The sequence below is a fragment of the Aspergillus brasiliensis genome, assembly GCF_001889945.1.
Source record: "Aspergillus brasiliensis CBS 101740 unplaced genomic scaffold ASPBRscaffold_1, whole genome shotgun sequence".
Classification (NCBI taxonomy): Eukaryota; Fungi; Ascomycota; class Eurotiomycetes; order Eurotiales; family Aspergillaceae; genus Aspergillus; species Aspergillus brasiliensis.
The window spans coordinates 4,481,641-4,495,912 of record NW_027137442.1 but is presented as its reverse complement, the minus strand read 5'-3'; the positions used below and the strand labels follow the sequence as shown (position 1 = coordinate 4,495,912).

Sequence of the window (14,272 nt, the reverse complement as noted above, 5' to 3'; positions counted from 1 at the left end):
AATTATTGTATAGATATTGATTTACAACTTAACATATCGATATACCAGAGACAGAAGTAGTCTATAGGATTTTCTTGGAACTTTCTGGTTACTTCCCATACTATTATAATAGCTTGAAGATTTTTACTCCATTATTACCATAACAGCTTGCTTTGAAACCTTGAGAGGAGGACTGATAAAATTAATCTTTACTTATATAGCCTCTATGCTATATTTCAGCCATCAGAGATATCTGGTGGTTGAGATAAGTTACTAATCTAAGAAAAGCCTCTTTTGTATGGCAGTACTTGGGGGAACTGCACTAATTGACAGTTAATCCCCCCGGTAGCTGCTTACTCAGCCGAACCATTTCCACGTGAAGTGGGTATCGGAGATCGGACGTTGCTTTCCCGTCAAGTCAAAAATCAAGAGGCCAAAAATTACAAAAAAAAAAGAGAGAAAGGAAGGACTGGAGCAGGTAAACAAGACGACGCAGAGATTGCAGTCTAATTTAGACAGCTAGCCAATCACAAGGGAGGGTAATCTCTACATAACTACCATTTCATTCTGCCCAGCTCACAAATCCCACGATTTCTTTGATTGACGCTCAGAGCATCTGTTCTGAAGCTTTTCAAATATGTCGGCCCATGCAGCAAAAAGAAGGAGACTGAGCCCTTCACCGGACGATCCCTCGCGCACACAAAATGCTAGTGCATATTCAGGGTCAAATCGAAATAATCTGACTGATAGCGATGCCTCGAAGACCTCTCGAAAGGCCGACTTTTCTACTCTGCGCACTAGCGGGCGAGCAAAGAACGATCGATCCGCTGAACTTGCGCTCGCTAGCGGTTTCTATAAATCCACCTTCTTCAAGTTACAATTGGACGAATTACTGAATGGATCGAGGCCGAACTATGATAAGCATGTCTCGCGACTCCAGGAGACGCTTCACAAGCTGAAAGGCGTTATCGAATGTCTTCCAGATAGGCCTCCAAAATCAACCTTAGAAGCGGAGAAGGAGCTGCGTGGCACGTATGGCATTACCGTTCCATTTCCTGAACCTCGCCCGGCGAAGGATGCGAAGTACACCGTATCATACTCGAAACCAACGAATATCAACGTGGTCGGAAGTTTTTCTTTAAGAACAGGTGCCAAAAGCGATGCACCGTTGACGGTGGACTTGGCAGTCACGATGCCCAGTACTCTGTTCCAGGAAAAGGACTATGTGAACTACCGCTATTTTCACAAGAGGGCGTATTACATCGCGTGCCTTGCTGCTGGGATTAGGGAGGCGGAGGGATTGAATCTCACAGTCAAGTTTGGGCTTCAGGATGGTGACAGCCTTCGTCCTGTTATTCTGCTGGAACCTAATGGTACCGAAAATAAGGGATACCTGCCTGCAAAGTCTCAGATTCGTATAATTACGGCCATTGAAGACTCCCTGAACCCAATTTCTCGGACCTTACCATCGAAGAACAATATTCGCCAAGGCTCAACGAATGCGCCTGTGTCTCACGAGTCCACACCATTTTACAATGCTACTCTTCGTTCAGAGGCTGCAGTGGCACAATATCACAAATTTCTCTACAATGCTGCTCGAAATTGCGAATCATTCAAGGATGCATGCATCTTAGGCCGAACGTGGCTCCGACAGCGGGGACTGAGCTCGTCGCCGTATAAGGGTGGATTTGGTGGTTTCGAATGGACAGCGCTTATGGCTCTCCTTTTCGAAGGGGGAGGTCCCAACGGCAAGCCCGTTCTGCTAAAATCATACAGTAGCTACCAGCTATTCAAGGCCACCCTTCAATTTATTGCAGGAAGGGACCTGACCATTCCGTTGCTCTTCTCTGCTACGGATATATCTTCCCCTGACGGTGTTCCAGTTCTATATGATGGCAAACGGGGGTTGAATGTCCTTTATAAGATGGCCCCTTGGTCCTATACCTTTCTTCGCCGTGAAGCAAACACTACTGTTCGCATGTTGAATGAGTCTCGCGATGACAACTTTGACAAGGTTTTCATTATCAAAGTAAACGAACCTCTTTTGAGGTTTGATCGCATTGTCAAGCTTCCGGCGCCGGACAGTGCAAACATCCTTCGGAACCTTCGCAGCCAGAATGCGGTATATGACGTGATTGTTAGAGCACTTGGTGACAGAGCGGATCTCATACATATCTACGGGGACGTTTCCAAGCCCTGGGCGGTAGATGCAAAGCCGAATTACAAACCTGAAAGCCAAGGTGTCTTTGTGGGTTTGACTTTCAACACAGACAACGCTGAGCGTGTTGTCGACCATGGTCCGTCTGCAGAACAAAAAGAAGAAGCAGCATCATTTCGGTCTTTTTGGGGAGAGAAGGCCGAACTCAGACGTTTCAAAGATGGTAGCATCCGAGAAAGCTTGGTATGGACTGATGAAAAGTCATCCCCATCTATAGTGTATCAGATCTTGGCGTACATCTTGAGGCGCCATTTCAACTACACTGAAGACGACGTGGTATTCATTGGCGATGAATATGACAGCAAGCTCCGCGAAGGCGGCGACGATGTCTTCTCTTACTCGAGCTCCTCTTTTCAAGCGATCACAGATGCCTTCAGTTCGGTGCAGAGATCAATCCAAGAAATGGATGGCGTTCCTCTTACTGTTAGGCATCTAGCACCATCTAGCCCGAGTCTGCGCTATACTGCCCTCCGGCTGCACGGTGCTGCTGGGGTTGCGTCCAATCCTGCGGACATTGTTCTTCAGTTTGAGAGCTCAGCCCGGTGGCCAGATGATTTGAAGGCTATACAGATGACCAAGGTCGCCTTTCTCATAAAGATAGGTGACTCTTTGAAGTCAGGTGGGGTTGCTTCTGCCTGTAGAGTCGGTTTGGAAAACGAGTCGACGGGGCTGTTGAATAGTTCCTTTTTGGATATCACTCATACATCCGGAATAGTTTTCCGCCTTAGGATTCACCATGAGCGCGAGCAGCTGTTGCTAGAACGTCAATTGAAGGAGAAAGGTGCTAGCCCGCTGGCGAAGCAACAGGTGGCATATGCCTTATCTGCATATAAGCGACTATTTATCCAAACACCTCGTCTGACGCAGGCAATCCGCACTTTATGTACCCGCTACCCGCTGTTGTCGCCAACAATTCGCCTCGTCAAATATTGGTTCAATCGCCACCTGCTCGCAGGATATGTCAACCAGGAGTTAATTGAATTACTGGTTGTTCGTGTCTTTACCCAGTCATATCCTTGGGACACCCCCTCGAGTGTCATGGCCGGCTTTTTGAGGACCCTTCACGTCCTTGCCCGGTGGGATTGGCAACAGGAGCCTTTGATGGTCGATTTCGGTGAATTGAACAAGGAGTCAATGGAAGCGATCCAGACTCGCTTTTCTGCCTGGCGAAGCATCGACCCGGCCATGAATACCGTCGCCTTGTTTGTTGCTTCCGATATTGACACTGATGGCGTAACTTGGACTCAGCATGAAATGCCCCCAAAGGTCGTGGCTGCTCGAATTTGCACTTTGGCTAAAGCGGCCATGAAATTGCTGCGTGAGCAGGGTTATGGCCTTGCTGTGTCGGACCTATTCCATACATCCCTAGCACCTTACGATTTCATCATCAACATTCGCCCAGGACTGCTACAGGAAAAACTGGCATTGTCTACAAGGTTCAAGAATCTAGATTCACGGAGAACTGCGCGAGCTGCCAAACCCGCTATGGTGTCGTCCTTCGCTCGTGACCTGCAGGCTTGTTACCATCCAAACATGCTTCTCTTCCACGGCGACGAAAGCTGTACTGTTATTGGCGGTCTCTGGAATCCGCAGATCCTCAAACCGAAGAATTGGACGCTGAAGTTGGCATACTCAACATGCCCCCCAGGGTCGGGAGCCAACGAAGAAGTGTCTGTGAACTGCCAAGCGGTCCTAAGCGAGATTGCCAGGCTAGGTACTGACTTGGTGGACAGTATTGAGGTGCATACAGGGGTGGCTTCCGAGGAGTAGAACGTGAATAGCTGTTGATAAATTCTCTGAATTAACCTGTACACTTCAATACCTAGCGCCGTTGCAATGCGGTTGCGAATGGAAAAGCCAAAAGTTCATGGGAAAGAAAACAAAATGCTGAATCAAACTCGTACATATCCTATTAATTCCTTCTACCTTCTATTTCAGGGGCGTGCCATTGTTTTCTCAGTCTTCTCGATCGGTTCTTGAGAAGAAAAAGAACAGTATTTATCTTTGATCGCCACAACTTCATAGGTGCCTTCGTCGGACGTTTTGATGCTTTTCGTGTGCTCATAAGAGACATCGTGCTTGATATCGAGTATCTCAGGCTTTCTGCCTCTTCGACTATTCGAGCTCCGGATATATCTGAAGAGTAGTTAGTTAAACCATAATGCTATCCTAGAGAAATAGAATAAGACGAGTAACATACGTGAATTCGAATGGTGGCGTGCCCCAAAACTCGAATTGAAGTTCGGCCTCTCCTCCTTCGTGTATATCAACAACCGAGACCTGACCTTTGCTGATTCTGACACTCGGCATCTCATGAATTGTCTTGGTTATGTTCTTGTGTGCTTTGCATTTTCCGCTTGCGCCGTCGCCTACAGCGGTGATGGTGAAGACTCCTGGCCGCTCGGCAATCCGACGGAAGTTCGTAGTCTTAGAAGTAGCCTTTTTGGACGCGCCATCGAAAGTATAGAACACGTCAAACGGGGCGTGGCCAGACAATGAGAAAGAGAGGCGTTCACCGACACAATAATCGGTCTTGGATTCCAGAGGTATTATTGTGGGCACGTCCGAAACCGCAACTCTCACCGAGGAAGAGTCAAATTCGGTTTCTTGCTGGCACCCACGTGCATCTCTCACTTTGCGAATACTGACGACATGTTGACCCAACTCAAGATGGCGTCGTGGAATAGGCAGATTATGTCTGTTGGACTTGATGTTCGGGACTGACACAATTTCTGGTTTGGCCTTTGAGTGATGTTTGATGGAGATTTCGAGGGAAAATGGCGGCACGCCCTCCAAAGTAATGGGTATCAATTCCTCGCCACTGATGTCTTCTTTGCAGAAACCGTAGATCCGACCAGGCGAGTCAAAACGTGCAGAGGGGAGGGGGTTCACTCTTTGTGTCACGACAACCGGCTGGCTGCGCGGATCATGATCATAGAGATGGTCGCCGACTTCTGTAAACTTGTACGTATAGAGACCAGCTTCCGTCGTGTCCATTTCCATGGAAGCAGCGTTGAGAGCTGTCTTCAGACTCTGTAGCCTGACAGAAGGTGAGCCACGAGACGTCTTGCGCTGCTGCTCGTACTGTATGTCATATGGAGGGCTACCCGACAGCCGGAGCTCGAGACTATCATCCTCGCCTTGACAAACGTCGCGTTTTGTTACGTGGCCATCGGCATTGACCGGAGAACCGTCCACCGCCGTAATCTGAGGGCGAGGTATCCAGGACACCTCAAAGACGCTAGCTGACTGGTCTATAGAGCCAGGGCAGGAGCTATCAGTAACGTCAACGAGTTCGTACCGCCCTTCTTGAGCGACAGTCAGCACGCTATTTTCTTGCCAGAATGTCTTTTCATGAACAGCAGAATTGGTGTCCAAATTCCGGTATCTGACGTTCCATGGCCTCTCTCCACTGAGCCTGACCGGAATGTCAAGCTTGGAGTCTTGCAAAGCCAGGTACTTCCTGCTCTTTTCAATCTGGCCAAAAGATGCGTGAGGTGGCTTCGAGCGAGCGTCAATCTTGATAGTGTCCCTGAGAGTCCGCTTGCAATTGGAACGATCTTTGACGCCGGTCAGCACAATGGCATACTCTCCACCGCTGACGAGCTTATCAGTCACGATCGTGGCCATTTCACTGTCTGAAACCAAGGAATACTTCGTCTTCTTGCCGTTGTGAACGAGCTCGTATTGCAGTGTCCATGGCGCTTCGCCCAAGAAGGCTACATCCACGGACACTGGCTCCCCAAAGCAAGCCTTGCGAACCTCCTTGGACCCGAGGAAATGAGCAGAAGCTGGAGGCTTCACATCTTGTTCTAGGACGGGTACTTTGTCCTTGAGGGATTGCGGAGCATAGACAGTGTCCGCGATGTCCAAGAAGCGGTAACGATAAGAGCCTGCCTCTGAAGGGGTAAAATCCAGCTGAGCACGTAGGCCGTCGATTGTTTGGGACTTTGTCTCCACGCCTTTCGAGTGTTCAATAACATACCTAACCCTGAAAGGAGGTGATCCAGTGAGGTCCAGATCAACGAGTAGACCGACGGGGTTATTAGCGCACTTGTCAAAGACCTTCTCATACCTGATAGCCAGCTCTGGTTCAGGAGGATTGCGTAGGTAGCAAGACGAGGGTTCCAGTGTCTCTCCAGAACAGTATAGACTCGAAACCGAGTTCAAGCTGTACCAACCCGGATCCTTGATCTGAGGCTTCTGGTCGAGACTCTTGAGTGTGAGCTGACGCACTTTATTAGGCTGGTCACTCGAACTTTCTTGATCGTTGCCGCTGAACGAGTACACCAGTGAAAAGGGCCCATCATCGCCGTAGCCTTGACCAGAAGGGTGGTATTTCAAAGGAAGGTCAATGCTGTCACCCCGTGCAACCTCTAGGAAGCTCTGGTCATTGCAGCCAGTCAAAGACAGCCGCGGCCTCTCGTGTACCGAAAATTGATGCCACTGTGATAAAGACTTGGTCGACGAGCGATCGAAGACATCCGGAAGTGCTGAGTAATTTGCAATGTTTCCTGCACCATCGTGTACCTCTTCAATGCTGTAGAGCCACTCTCCGCCTACATTCAGTGATTCATTCAATGGAACTTCGATCATTTGGCTCTGAGCCCAGGCGACTTCGGGTTCTCTGAGATTGAAAAGAATACCGGAATTCCTCTGACCCAACAACGGCGAGCGCAAGTTATCGGGATGGATGTTTTGGAACGAGAATCCTCGGTCAAGGTGGTTCACTTGTCTGCTGTACTTGATCTTCAATGGCGGCGTGCCTTCGACCGCTAGTATCAAGTTTGACAGTTCTCCCCGACATTTATGAGAGTGCGAGTTCTTGACCAGCGCCCGAGGACAAGATACGACAAGAGCGTCAGACGAGCGCATGTGTACATCGAGATTAGACTCATCTACTACCCTCTGCAGGCGGTATATGCCCGGTCGCCGAGTTGAATATAGAAGATCCCGGTGAAGGTCTGAACTTGAGCTTTGTTGCCTTTTTTCCGCCTGTTTCTTCATCTGTTTCAGCTGCTTAGATGATAGGGTGATTGTTTCATTCGCGCCGGTGTCGTAATCCAGACGTAATAACTCGATGAGGATAGGATCCGTTTGATTGACTCGGATCGGCAAATCAATCGCCGTTCTTTGTGCATCGATACACAGTGGTACCTGATCTGGGTTTAGGATAGCCGAACTGCATGATTCTGTTAGCGGCTTCGAAGAAATACATTATTCACCATCCTAAGCAGGTTCTCACCCTTCTGGAAGTATATGAACGATCTGCTTTCCTAAGATAAGAGAAGCATTGTGAATGATATCCCCAGGCTTCACACTTCGTTCAGAAATGGATAGCTCTCTATCGTAGGCCAACTTGATCATGCCAGCGATCCATGCCCCCACCGGGATCTGATTTCCAAGTTAGCAAGTTCCTTGTTACAGTTCGGCGACGAGAAGAAGCATACAGGAATTCGAAACATGAGGAATACATTGCCGACAACGTGGATAATGAAGACTGCGAGTGTAGTGGGGAAAGCCCATTCTAACCACGGAATGCGCAATGCCTGTAGACCGAAGAGGAAGACACCGTCGACAGCAGCCCATTTGAGGAATAACCAGGTCGAATCCAAGTCGTCAGATGCCGTCCAGGATTCGTATACTCGCCAGGCATTCAGTGCGACATAGAAAGCCGCAACGTAAAGTCGCTGCGACGGGGCATCTATAGTTCCAACGGGTATGAGTGGTTGATTGGCATCTTGTACGAGTGTCTTAGAGGGAGTCTTCGTCGGTTCCAAATCCCGAGGTTTCGATTTAGCTGTGGAGTAGCTCAAGTCTCTTATCTTCGGGGTCCTTTGTGGTGTCTGCGGAAAAGCAGACCGAAGTCGAGGAGTACCGTTCATGGCATGCTGCGGTCATCAAAACATACAAAGACCTAGAGTGAAAAGTAATAGGGTGAGCTTTTTGTGCTCTAGGAAAAATGCTTCGCGGAAGATGGCTTGGTTACCCACGAGAGTTGCTGAAGCTGGCTGTTGTTCTGGATTCGCTGGGGAAGTATTTTTGTTGTTGAGCCGTTGCGTGTTGCGAAAGGAAAGAAAGCGCGAGGGAAAAGAAACAGGCTAATCGCGTAGTGGAAGAGAGCTTTGGCACACAAATGACGTAGTCGCGTAAACCTATATATATATTTTACAATCTGACAAATGGACAATATGGAAAGTCCCGAACAATAAGAGGTAAAATATTGGGGGAACCTAGACAAAATAAGAAATGCAAGGGTCCGGCTTTTTAGCTGTCGGAAGTGCTCCAGTTTGCAGCTTGGATCCCGAAATGATGTATGAAGATCACGTGTTGAGCGGCGGAAGCAGGCCCATTGGATGCTTTCGCTAAGTCGTACTACTAACTACTCTATGTACTGTTAGGAGAGCGCGCGCTTCCAGACGCGTGTCGCTTAACTACAGCAGACTCAAGTAAATGGTAACACCCGTAGTAACTAACACCTTTCGTGTACGGAGTGAAATATGACTATCTGGCATAGACCGTAGTGGCATGTAACGGAAAATATGATAATTTCAATTCCTATAATGTCATTCACAAGTTCACTTTTTCGCCTCTGTAGTATTACCGACCCTGGATGATATCTACTCCATACTAAGATGCTGCGGGAAGTCGTACTGGTCATCATCCACTGCACGTGGTGTTATAGACTACGGAGTAACTACTCCGATTCCCCATCCCTTTCAGATCAGCCAGGCAGTAACATGCAAAAATCCCTGCTACACCAGCTTCTTCAACTTGAGTCTTACACTCACTACTCAGCGCAAATCTATGCGCATCTCATGTGATCTCGTACTTTGCATGGCTTGAGTCGCTAAATGCTCAGCCCTGTGGATCCATGCTTTGCTTGGTTCCCACCTTGTCTCTAGAACCTCCGAGCTAACTAAGAGCCCACTGCTAATATCATGGCTCGTCAGGCCAAAAAACGACGGGTCGAAACCCAGCCAAATGCCATTGTAGGCAAAGAAGGCATTGAGTGTTTAGACAGCTCGTACTCACGAGCATCGAAATTCGAGCGAGATACCTGGAATGGATTCTGTGAGCTGGAATCGGAACCTGTATGGCCCTATGACTGATGTTTTCTTGGATCCCCCCTGTTGAGTGCCATGATTGATCTCCGCTGTACAGGCTCTTTTCAATGTGATGCTCCGGGAGTTTGGCGTTACGGGGGTCAAAATTCAAGAAGTCGTGTCGCTTGACGAGGAGATGATGGCGTTTCTGAAGTAAGAGTTACCGCATCCCAGTTCATTATTTATCCAGAGCTTATACACCCGCAGTAAGCCCATATATGGTCTGATATTCCTGTTTCGTTGGCGCGAGGACGATCCAGGTAAACAAGAAGCTAGCTGTCCAGAGGGACTCTGGTTTGCCAACCAGGTTGGTCTTCCCTGCCTGTCTACAATCCAACAGTCCTGAAGCTTGTCACTGACAAATGCGACAAGACAGCCAGTAATGCTTGTGCTAGCGTGGCTCTTCTGAATATCGTCAATAATATTGAGGGCATTGACCTTGGAGAGAATCTACAGCACTTTAAAGACTTCACCATGCCGTTCACACCTGCACTGAGGGGAGATGCAATAAGCAACTTTGAGTTTGTTAAAAGGATACATAATTCATTCGCGAGGTAATTGCTTTGTCCAATGCGCAATCCCTTGGTTAATCTGGCAGCAGGAAAATGGACATGCTTAGCTCAGACTACCAGCTCAAAGCTGAGGCTACATTCAAGCGAAGTCGCCCAGTCAAGAAGAATCCCGCAGATGATAGAGCAGATGCAGGATTTCACTTCATTGCCTTTGTTCCTGCCTTAGACAGAGTCTGGAAGTTTGACGGCTTAGAACGTCAGCCTCAGGCACTTGGTGAGTCGGTCACTAAGATCACAGTAATAATTTATCACTGACTTGGTCGAATCGTAGGCTCCTGCGTATCAGATGATGATTGGCTGAACCTGGTAAAGCCTGCTATTCAAACCAGAATGGAGGCATATGAAGAAGATCACATAGAGTTCTCTATCCTGAGTGTTGCTAGAGACCCGCTCCCCGAACTCGTCGATCAGCTAGCTGCTAATGTGAAGAGCTTGGAAATCGTTCAAGGGCGCTTGAGCTCAGCCCAGGAGATATCGGTTGACCTTGGATCGACGCTGGCGGATTCGATGCACGAGAATACCATTCTGGGGCCGGATGAGAGCTATACACTGACAAGGAAAATCATTGACCAAGTGACTATCCATGAAACACAAGAGAGAGAATACCAGACATGTTCGGTGGAAGAACTCATTCAGCACTGGCAGACACTGGGTCGTGCTCAGCAGAACCTCCGAGCAGCAATCCGGGAAGAGCAACAGTCTCAGCAGGCGGATGAGGACTACGCGGAAGGACGAAGATATGATTATGGCCCGGTCATCCGAACGTGGTTACGCTTCTTAGCACAGAAAAGATTGATAGAGAATTTGTTGTGAAGGCTCCACCAGACCATCCCGTCGTTCTATTTGTCCTTGTTGTTATTCTCCAGTGGGGGAGGGAAGGGGAGGGATGATGGTCGTCTGTTGTACGTAGAGCGTGGACTAGGTGCAGATCACCGTGAATGATCATAATAGCGTTGACTGGAGACAAGGGTTCCAATTTCGTGACGGATGATCATCCCTGTCTGATGACTTCTGATTACTCGATTATCGAGACTATGGATGCTGTTGAGGGTGTCATGATTTGAGGTAGAAGGTGTGTGAGCAGAGGGAAACTCCAAGCAGACTACTTTAGCACTGAATGTCGCATACAGGTAGGAAGCTAGGAATGCAGTTTTCAGCTTGCAGTAACTAGGGACCAAGTGAGAGTACCACGTGTGTGGTGGGAGATTAATGAGTGATTAAAGTCCTAGTGTGCTAGTAAGCCCTGGAGGTGTACTGTTAACCTATCTACTGCTTACTCGTACTTATAGAGCCCATGGATGGCCGGACAAGGTGCCTCGTGATGCGCCGATTGGACGACAGCTCATTCTGCCTCGTTTCAGTCGTCAATCTACCTCCCGCCGCCTCTCCTCCTTCCTGTGTAGAAGTAGTACTAGGCTTTTTCATCTACTACTAAATTGGGTCTCTCCATTGCCTCAGCCATGAAGAGAATAAATCTCCTCAGACATGCACAAACAATAGTTATACGATGATTGACTGATTGATTGACTGAGCGATCTTTCCCTCCAGGCCTGCTGTAACAATTTACGCGACCAATGTCCGCTGCTTTTCATCTTTTCAGCAGGTTGTGCAATTACTACTACTACTAGTTAAGTAAGTTAGCTGAGCAGCCCTTACTACTAGTTATCAAGTTTCTTCACGTTCCCCCCTTTTCTCCTCCCTTTTCCTCTTTCCTTTTCGCGTCCCCTTTATTTACATGAATCAGTGGGTGAACCCCCCTCCCCCTCCTCTCCACCCCCAACAATTAAGGAGTACAGGCAGGAGCCTAGTGCTAGTGCTACTGTCACTATCTTGATCATCTGCAGGCTGGCCTGCGTGTCTACTATAGTCTTGACTCTTCTCTCTCGCGCCTTTTCTTCCTTTCTTTATCTTAGTCAGTCCGTCTTGGTTTCTCCCCCCAGAACCAATTGCGTGTGTCGGTGACGGTGACGTAGAAAGCACGAGAGGGACGTCACCGCCTGGAAGTCAGTGCACGCGCCCGCCGCATCAATTACTCTTTTTATTGTTACCCCAGCACTTTTCGGCTCTTCCTGCCTTTCTGTTGCTGTTGTCTCTGGCTGGCCCTTGTCTGTTTGCTTCTTCTTGTGTCTATACTCACTGTGCAAGCCCTCTTCCGTTAGTCAAGTCCTGTGATCATCTGGGTGTCTGCCGGGTGCACACCGCAGATCTCGCTCCGACACTCACCATCAACCGTTTTCGCCACAAGCGACGCAAAGAACATCCTCCTCCTCCTTCCTGTCAGATTCGCTATACTATCTCCAGACGCATAGAGTGCTATCATGTCTTCGACCACAGCCCAAGAAACTCCTGAGAAGGCTCCCGATGACTCTTCCAAGCTGAAGACTTTCTTGTCCATTCTCCGCAAGTACGTGGGATTTTGACATGGGCTGTACCGTTTCTCATTGCCCGGTATATCTCCCGGGTAGATTGTGCTGATAGGTATGGGTGGTCTTACCAGGTTCGTCGGAGTGGCCGACATCGCGTCTGTTCGTTTCTCATTGCCTGCGCATCTTCTAGAGCCCACACCGAATCTGGGTAAGCTGTCTCCTGTGCTATCTATTGCACATGAATCATCTCCCATCAGCGGACTGCTAATCAAAATTTCTTTGCTCAACCAGAATATTGGAATTACCTAGACAGACCGGAGGCCTTCGCAAGGTCAGCAAGATAGCCTGTTCAGAATTAAGGCTTGTTGTTATCTGACATGGTTGTCACAGCATTGGTCAATCGGATGATCCGCTGGGACGCACGCTGGAGGTTCTGAGATTTTGGTTCACCAAGGACTTGGTAGATATCCCCTCCCTACCCCTCCTCCACCTTCGGTTTGCATTGTTAATCGGTGGCAGTTCACTGACCAGATCACAGAAATACATTAAAGGCAAGCCATGCAAGCCGTACAATTCTACATTGGGGGAGTTCTTCAGAGTATGTCATGAGGCTGAGTCCTTCTGGCCTAGGTTGATAGCATGTTCTAACTCATCTGGAACTTCAGTGCACTTGGGAAGTAAATCAGACGCTCCCAGAAGTCTCGCCGACTCCCAAAGCTGTCTCCAGCGCAAAGAATAGCAGCGCCGATTCAGTCAAGATATGCTACTTAACTGAACAAACATCTCACCACCCTCCGGTTTCTGCCTTTTTTATAGACTGTCCAGATACAGGGGTCACGGCGCGTGGCTTTGATCAAATCAGTGCCAAGTTTACAGGCACCAGCATCCGGGTCGCTCCTGGCCAGCACAACCTGGGAATATTTGTCAATCTGAAACAGAGAGATAATGAGGAGTACCACTTGACCCATCCTGCAGCACATCTTGGTGGTCTCCTCAGAGGCGCTTTGGCGATCTCTGTCTCGGACACTTGCTACATCACTTGCGCCAAGACGCGCATCAAGGTCATTCTACAGTACCTGGAAGAGGGCTGGATCGGTCGGGCGCAGAATAAGGTTGAGGGTGTGATCTTTCGGTACGATCCGGATAAGGATGTGACTACGAGGATCAAAGATGTACCCGAAGGCGATGTTCTTGCCCGTATCAGTGGCTCTTGGCATGGGCAAGTCTTCTACACGTTGGCCGGTACAAACGAACCTCGGCTTCTGATCGACGTCACACCCCTCTTCCCTGTCGCGAAGACGCTGCCTCCAGAAGAGACTCAACTATCCAACGAATCCCGCAAGTTTTGGTCTTCGGTTACCGAAGCAATCCTCGACAAAAAGTACGGCCAGGCTACCAAGCTCAAGCAAGATATCGAGGAGCGCCAACGGCAAAAGGCCGCAGAGCGGCAGAACAAGAACGAAACATGGCAGCCTCGTTTCTTCACCGGCGCTGTTACGCCTTTGGGAAGGCCTGAGCTAACAGATGAAGGGTTGAAGGTACTCGATGGGCTACGCAGCGGTGATTACAAGTTGGACGAGAGTCTAACGAAGGGGGCATAGCGGCGTTATTTCTGTGGGTCCGAACTGTATATGGACGCGATTACTCGAATCCGGCGTATGCGAAGAAATTGTTTTGGCGACATATAGTTAGAGGTCTTCGTTTGTTTGGTCTTTATAAACTTCTTTTGGTTGCCTCGGGATTACACTCTTGTCTGCTGTGCCTATAGGAAGAAATATTTGATGCTTCTAGATCTCTTTTCATCCGGTGGCGGGGCCAATTAATTAATACAAGCTACGTACTGTAAAATATTCGTCTACAAATTTTAATGTGGAATCAGGGCTGCACTGGAGGACTTCCTTACGCCACCTACCCAACATGTTCCCTACCAGTATATCTCGCACAAGATTAGCTTGAAGATCCTTCTTGGACAATCTTGTTTGTCGCCAGCTCGATAGGTGCCTTGCATAGTTATTAGTTGATAGTCTCGGC

General features: G+C 48.6%; 4 protein-coding genes across 4 annotated transcripts; 3 read left to right on the top strand and 1 right to left on the bottom strand.

Moving 5' to 3' along the window:
• Positions 1-616: 616 nt before the first annotated feature.
• ASPBRDRAFT_25974 (rRNA-processing protein UTP22) lies at positions 617-3,967 on the top strand (the record flags this gene model as incomplete). Its single annotated transcript, XM_067622226.1, has 1 exon — positions 617-3,967. One exon carries the CDS (start codon positions 617-619, stop codon positions 3,965-3,967), a length of 3,351 nt encoding a protein of 1,116 aa, XP_067485633.1.
• Positions 3,968-4,166: 199 nt separating this feature from the next.
• ASPBRDRAFT_269395 (putative nuclear envelope pore membrane protein) lies at positions 4,167-8,300 on the bottom strand. The gene is made up of 4 exons (XM_067622315.1): positions 8,187-8,300; positions 7,648-8,114; positions 7,443-7,591; positions 4,167-7,379 (listed from the first exon to the last, which is right to left on the bottom strand). The coding sequence occupies exons 2-4, from the start codon at positions 8,080-8,082 to the stop codon at positions 4,367-4,369; spliced, it is 3,597 nt and encodes a 1,198-aa protein (XP_067485632.1). The 5' UTR covers positions 8,083-8,114; positions 8,187-8,300; the 3' UTR covers positions 4,167-4,366.
• An 838-nt stretch (positions 8,301-9,138) lies between these two features.
• ASPBRDRAFT_168169 (ubiquitin C-terminal hydrolase 37) lies at positions 9,139-11,109 on the top strand (the record flags this gene model as incomplete). The annotated part of the gene is made up of 6 exons (XM_067619638.1): positions 9,139-9,291; positions 9,362-9,456; positions 9,511-9,610; positions 9,676-9,857; positions 9,905-10,089; positions 10,147-11,109. 6 exons carry the CDS (start codon positions 9,139-9,141, stop codon positions 10,686-10,688), a joined length of 1,257 nt encoding a protein of 418 aa, XP_067485631.1. The 3' UTR covers positions 10,689-11,109.
• A 1,084-nt stretch (positions 11,110-12,193) lies between these two features.
• On the top strand, positions 12,194-14,151 carry ASPBRDRAFT_168167 (putative oxysterol binding protein (Orp8); the record flags this gene model as incomplete). Its single annotated transcript, XM_067619637.1, has 6 exons — positions 12,194-12,279; positions 12,373-12,449; positions 12,533-12,572; positions 12,632-12,701; positions 12,780-12,839; positions 12,907-14,151. 6 exons carry the CDS (start codon positions 12,194-12,196, stop codon positions 13,840-13,842), a joined length of 1,269 nt encoding a protein of 422 aa, XP_067485630.1. The 3' UTR covers positions 13,843-14,151.
• Between the last annotated feature and the right edge of the window lie 121 nt (positions 14,152-14,272).

What these genes read in the sequence shown, in the direction of transcription:
- ASPBRDRAFT_269395 (XM_067622315.1), bottom strand. Translation starts at nt 8,082, where the DNA reads ATGAACGGTACTCCTCGACTTCGGTCTGCTTTTCCGCAGACACCACAA. An exon ending in TCCTCATGTTTCGAATTCCT is followed by an intron (nt 7,592 to 7,647) that starts GTATGCTTCTTC and finishes CTTGGAAATCAG; the next exon opens with ATCCCGGTGGGGGCATGGAT. An exon ending in GTTCATATACTTCCAGAAGG is followed by an intron (nt 7,380 to 7,442) that starts GTGAGAACCTGC and finishes AGAATCATGCAG; the next exon opens with TTCGGCTATCCTAAACCCAG.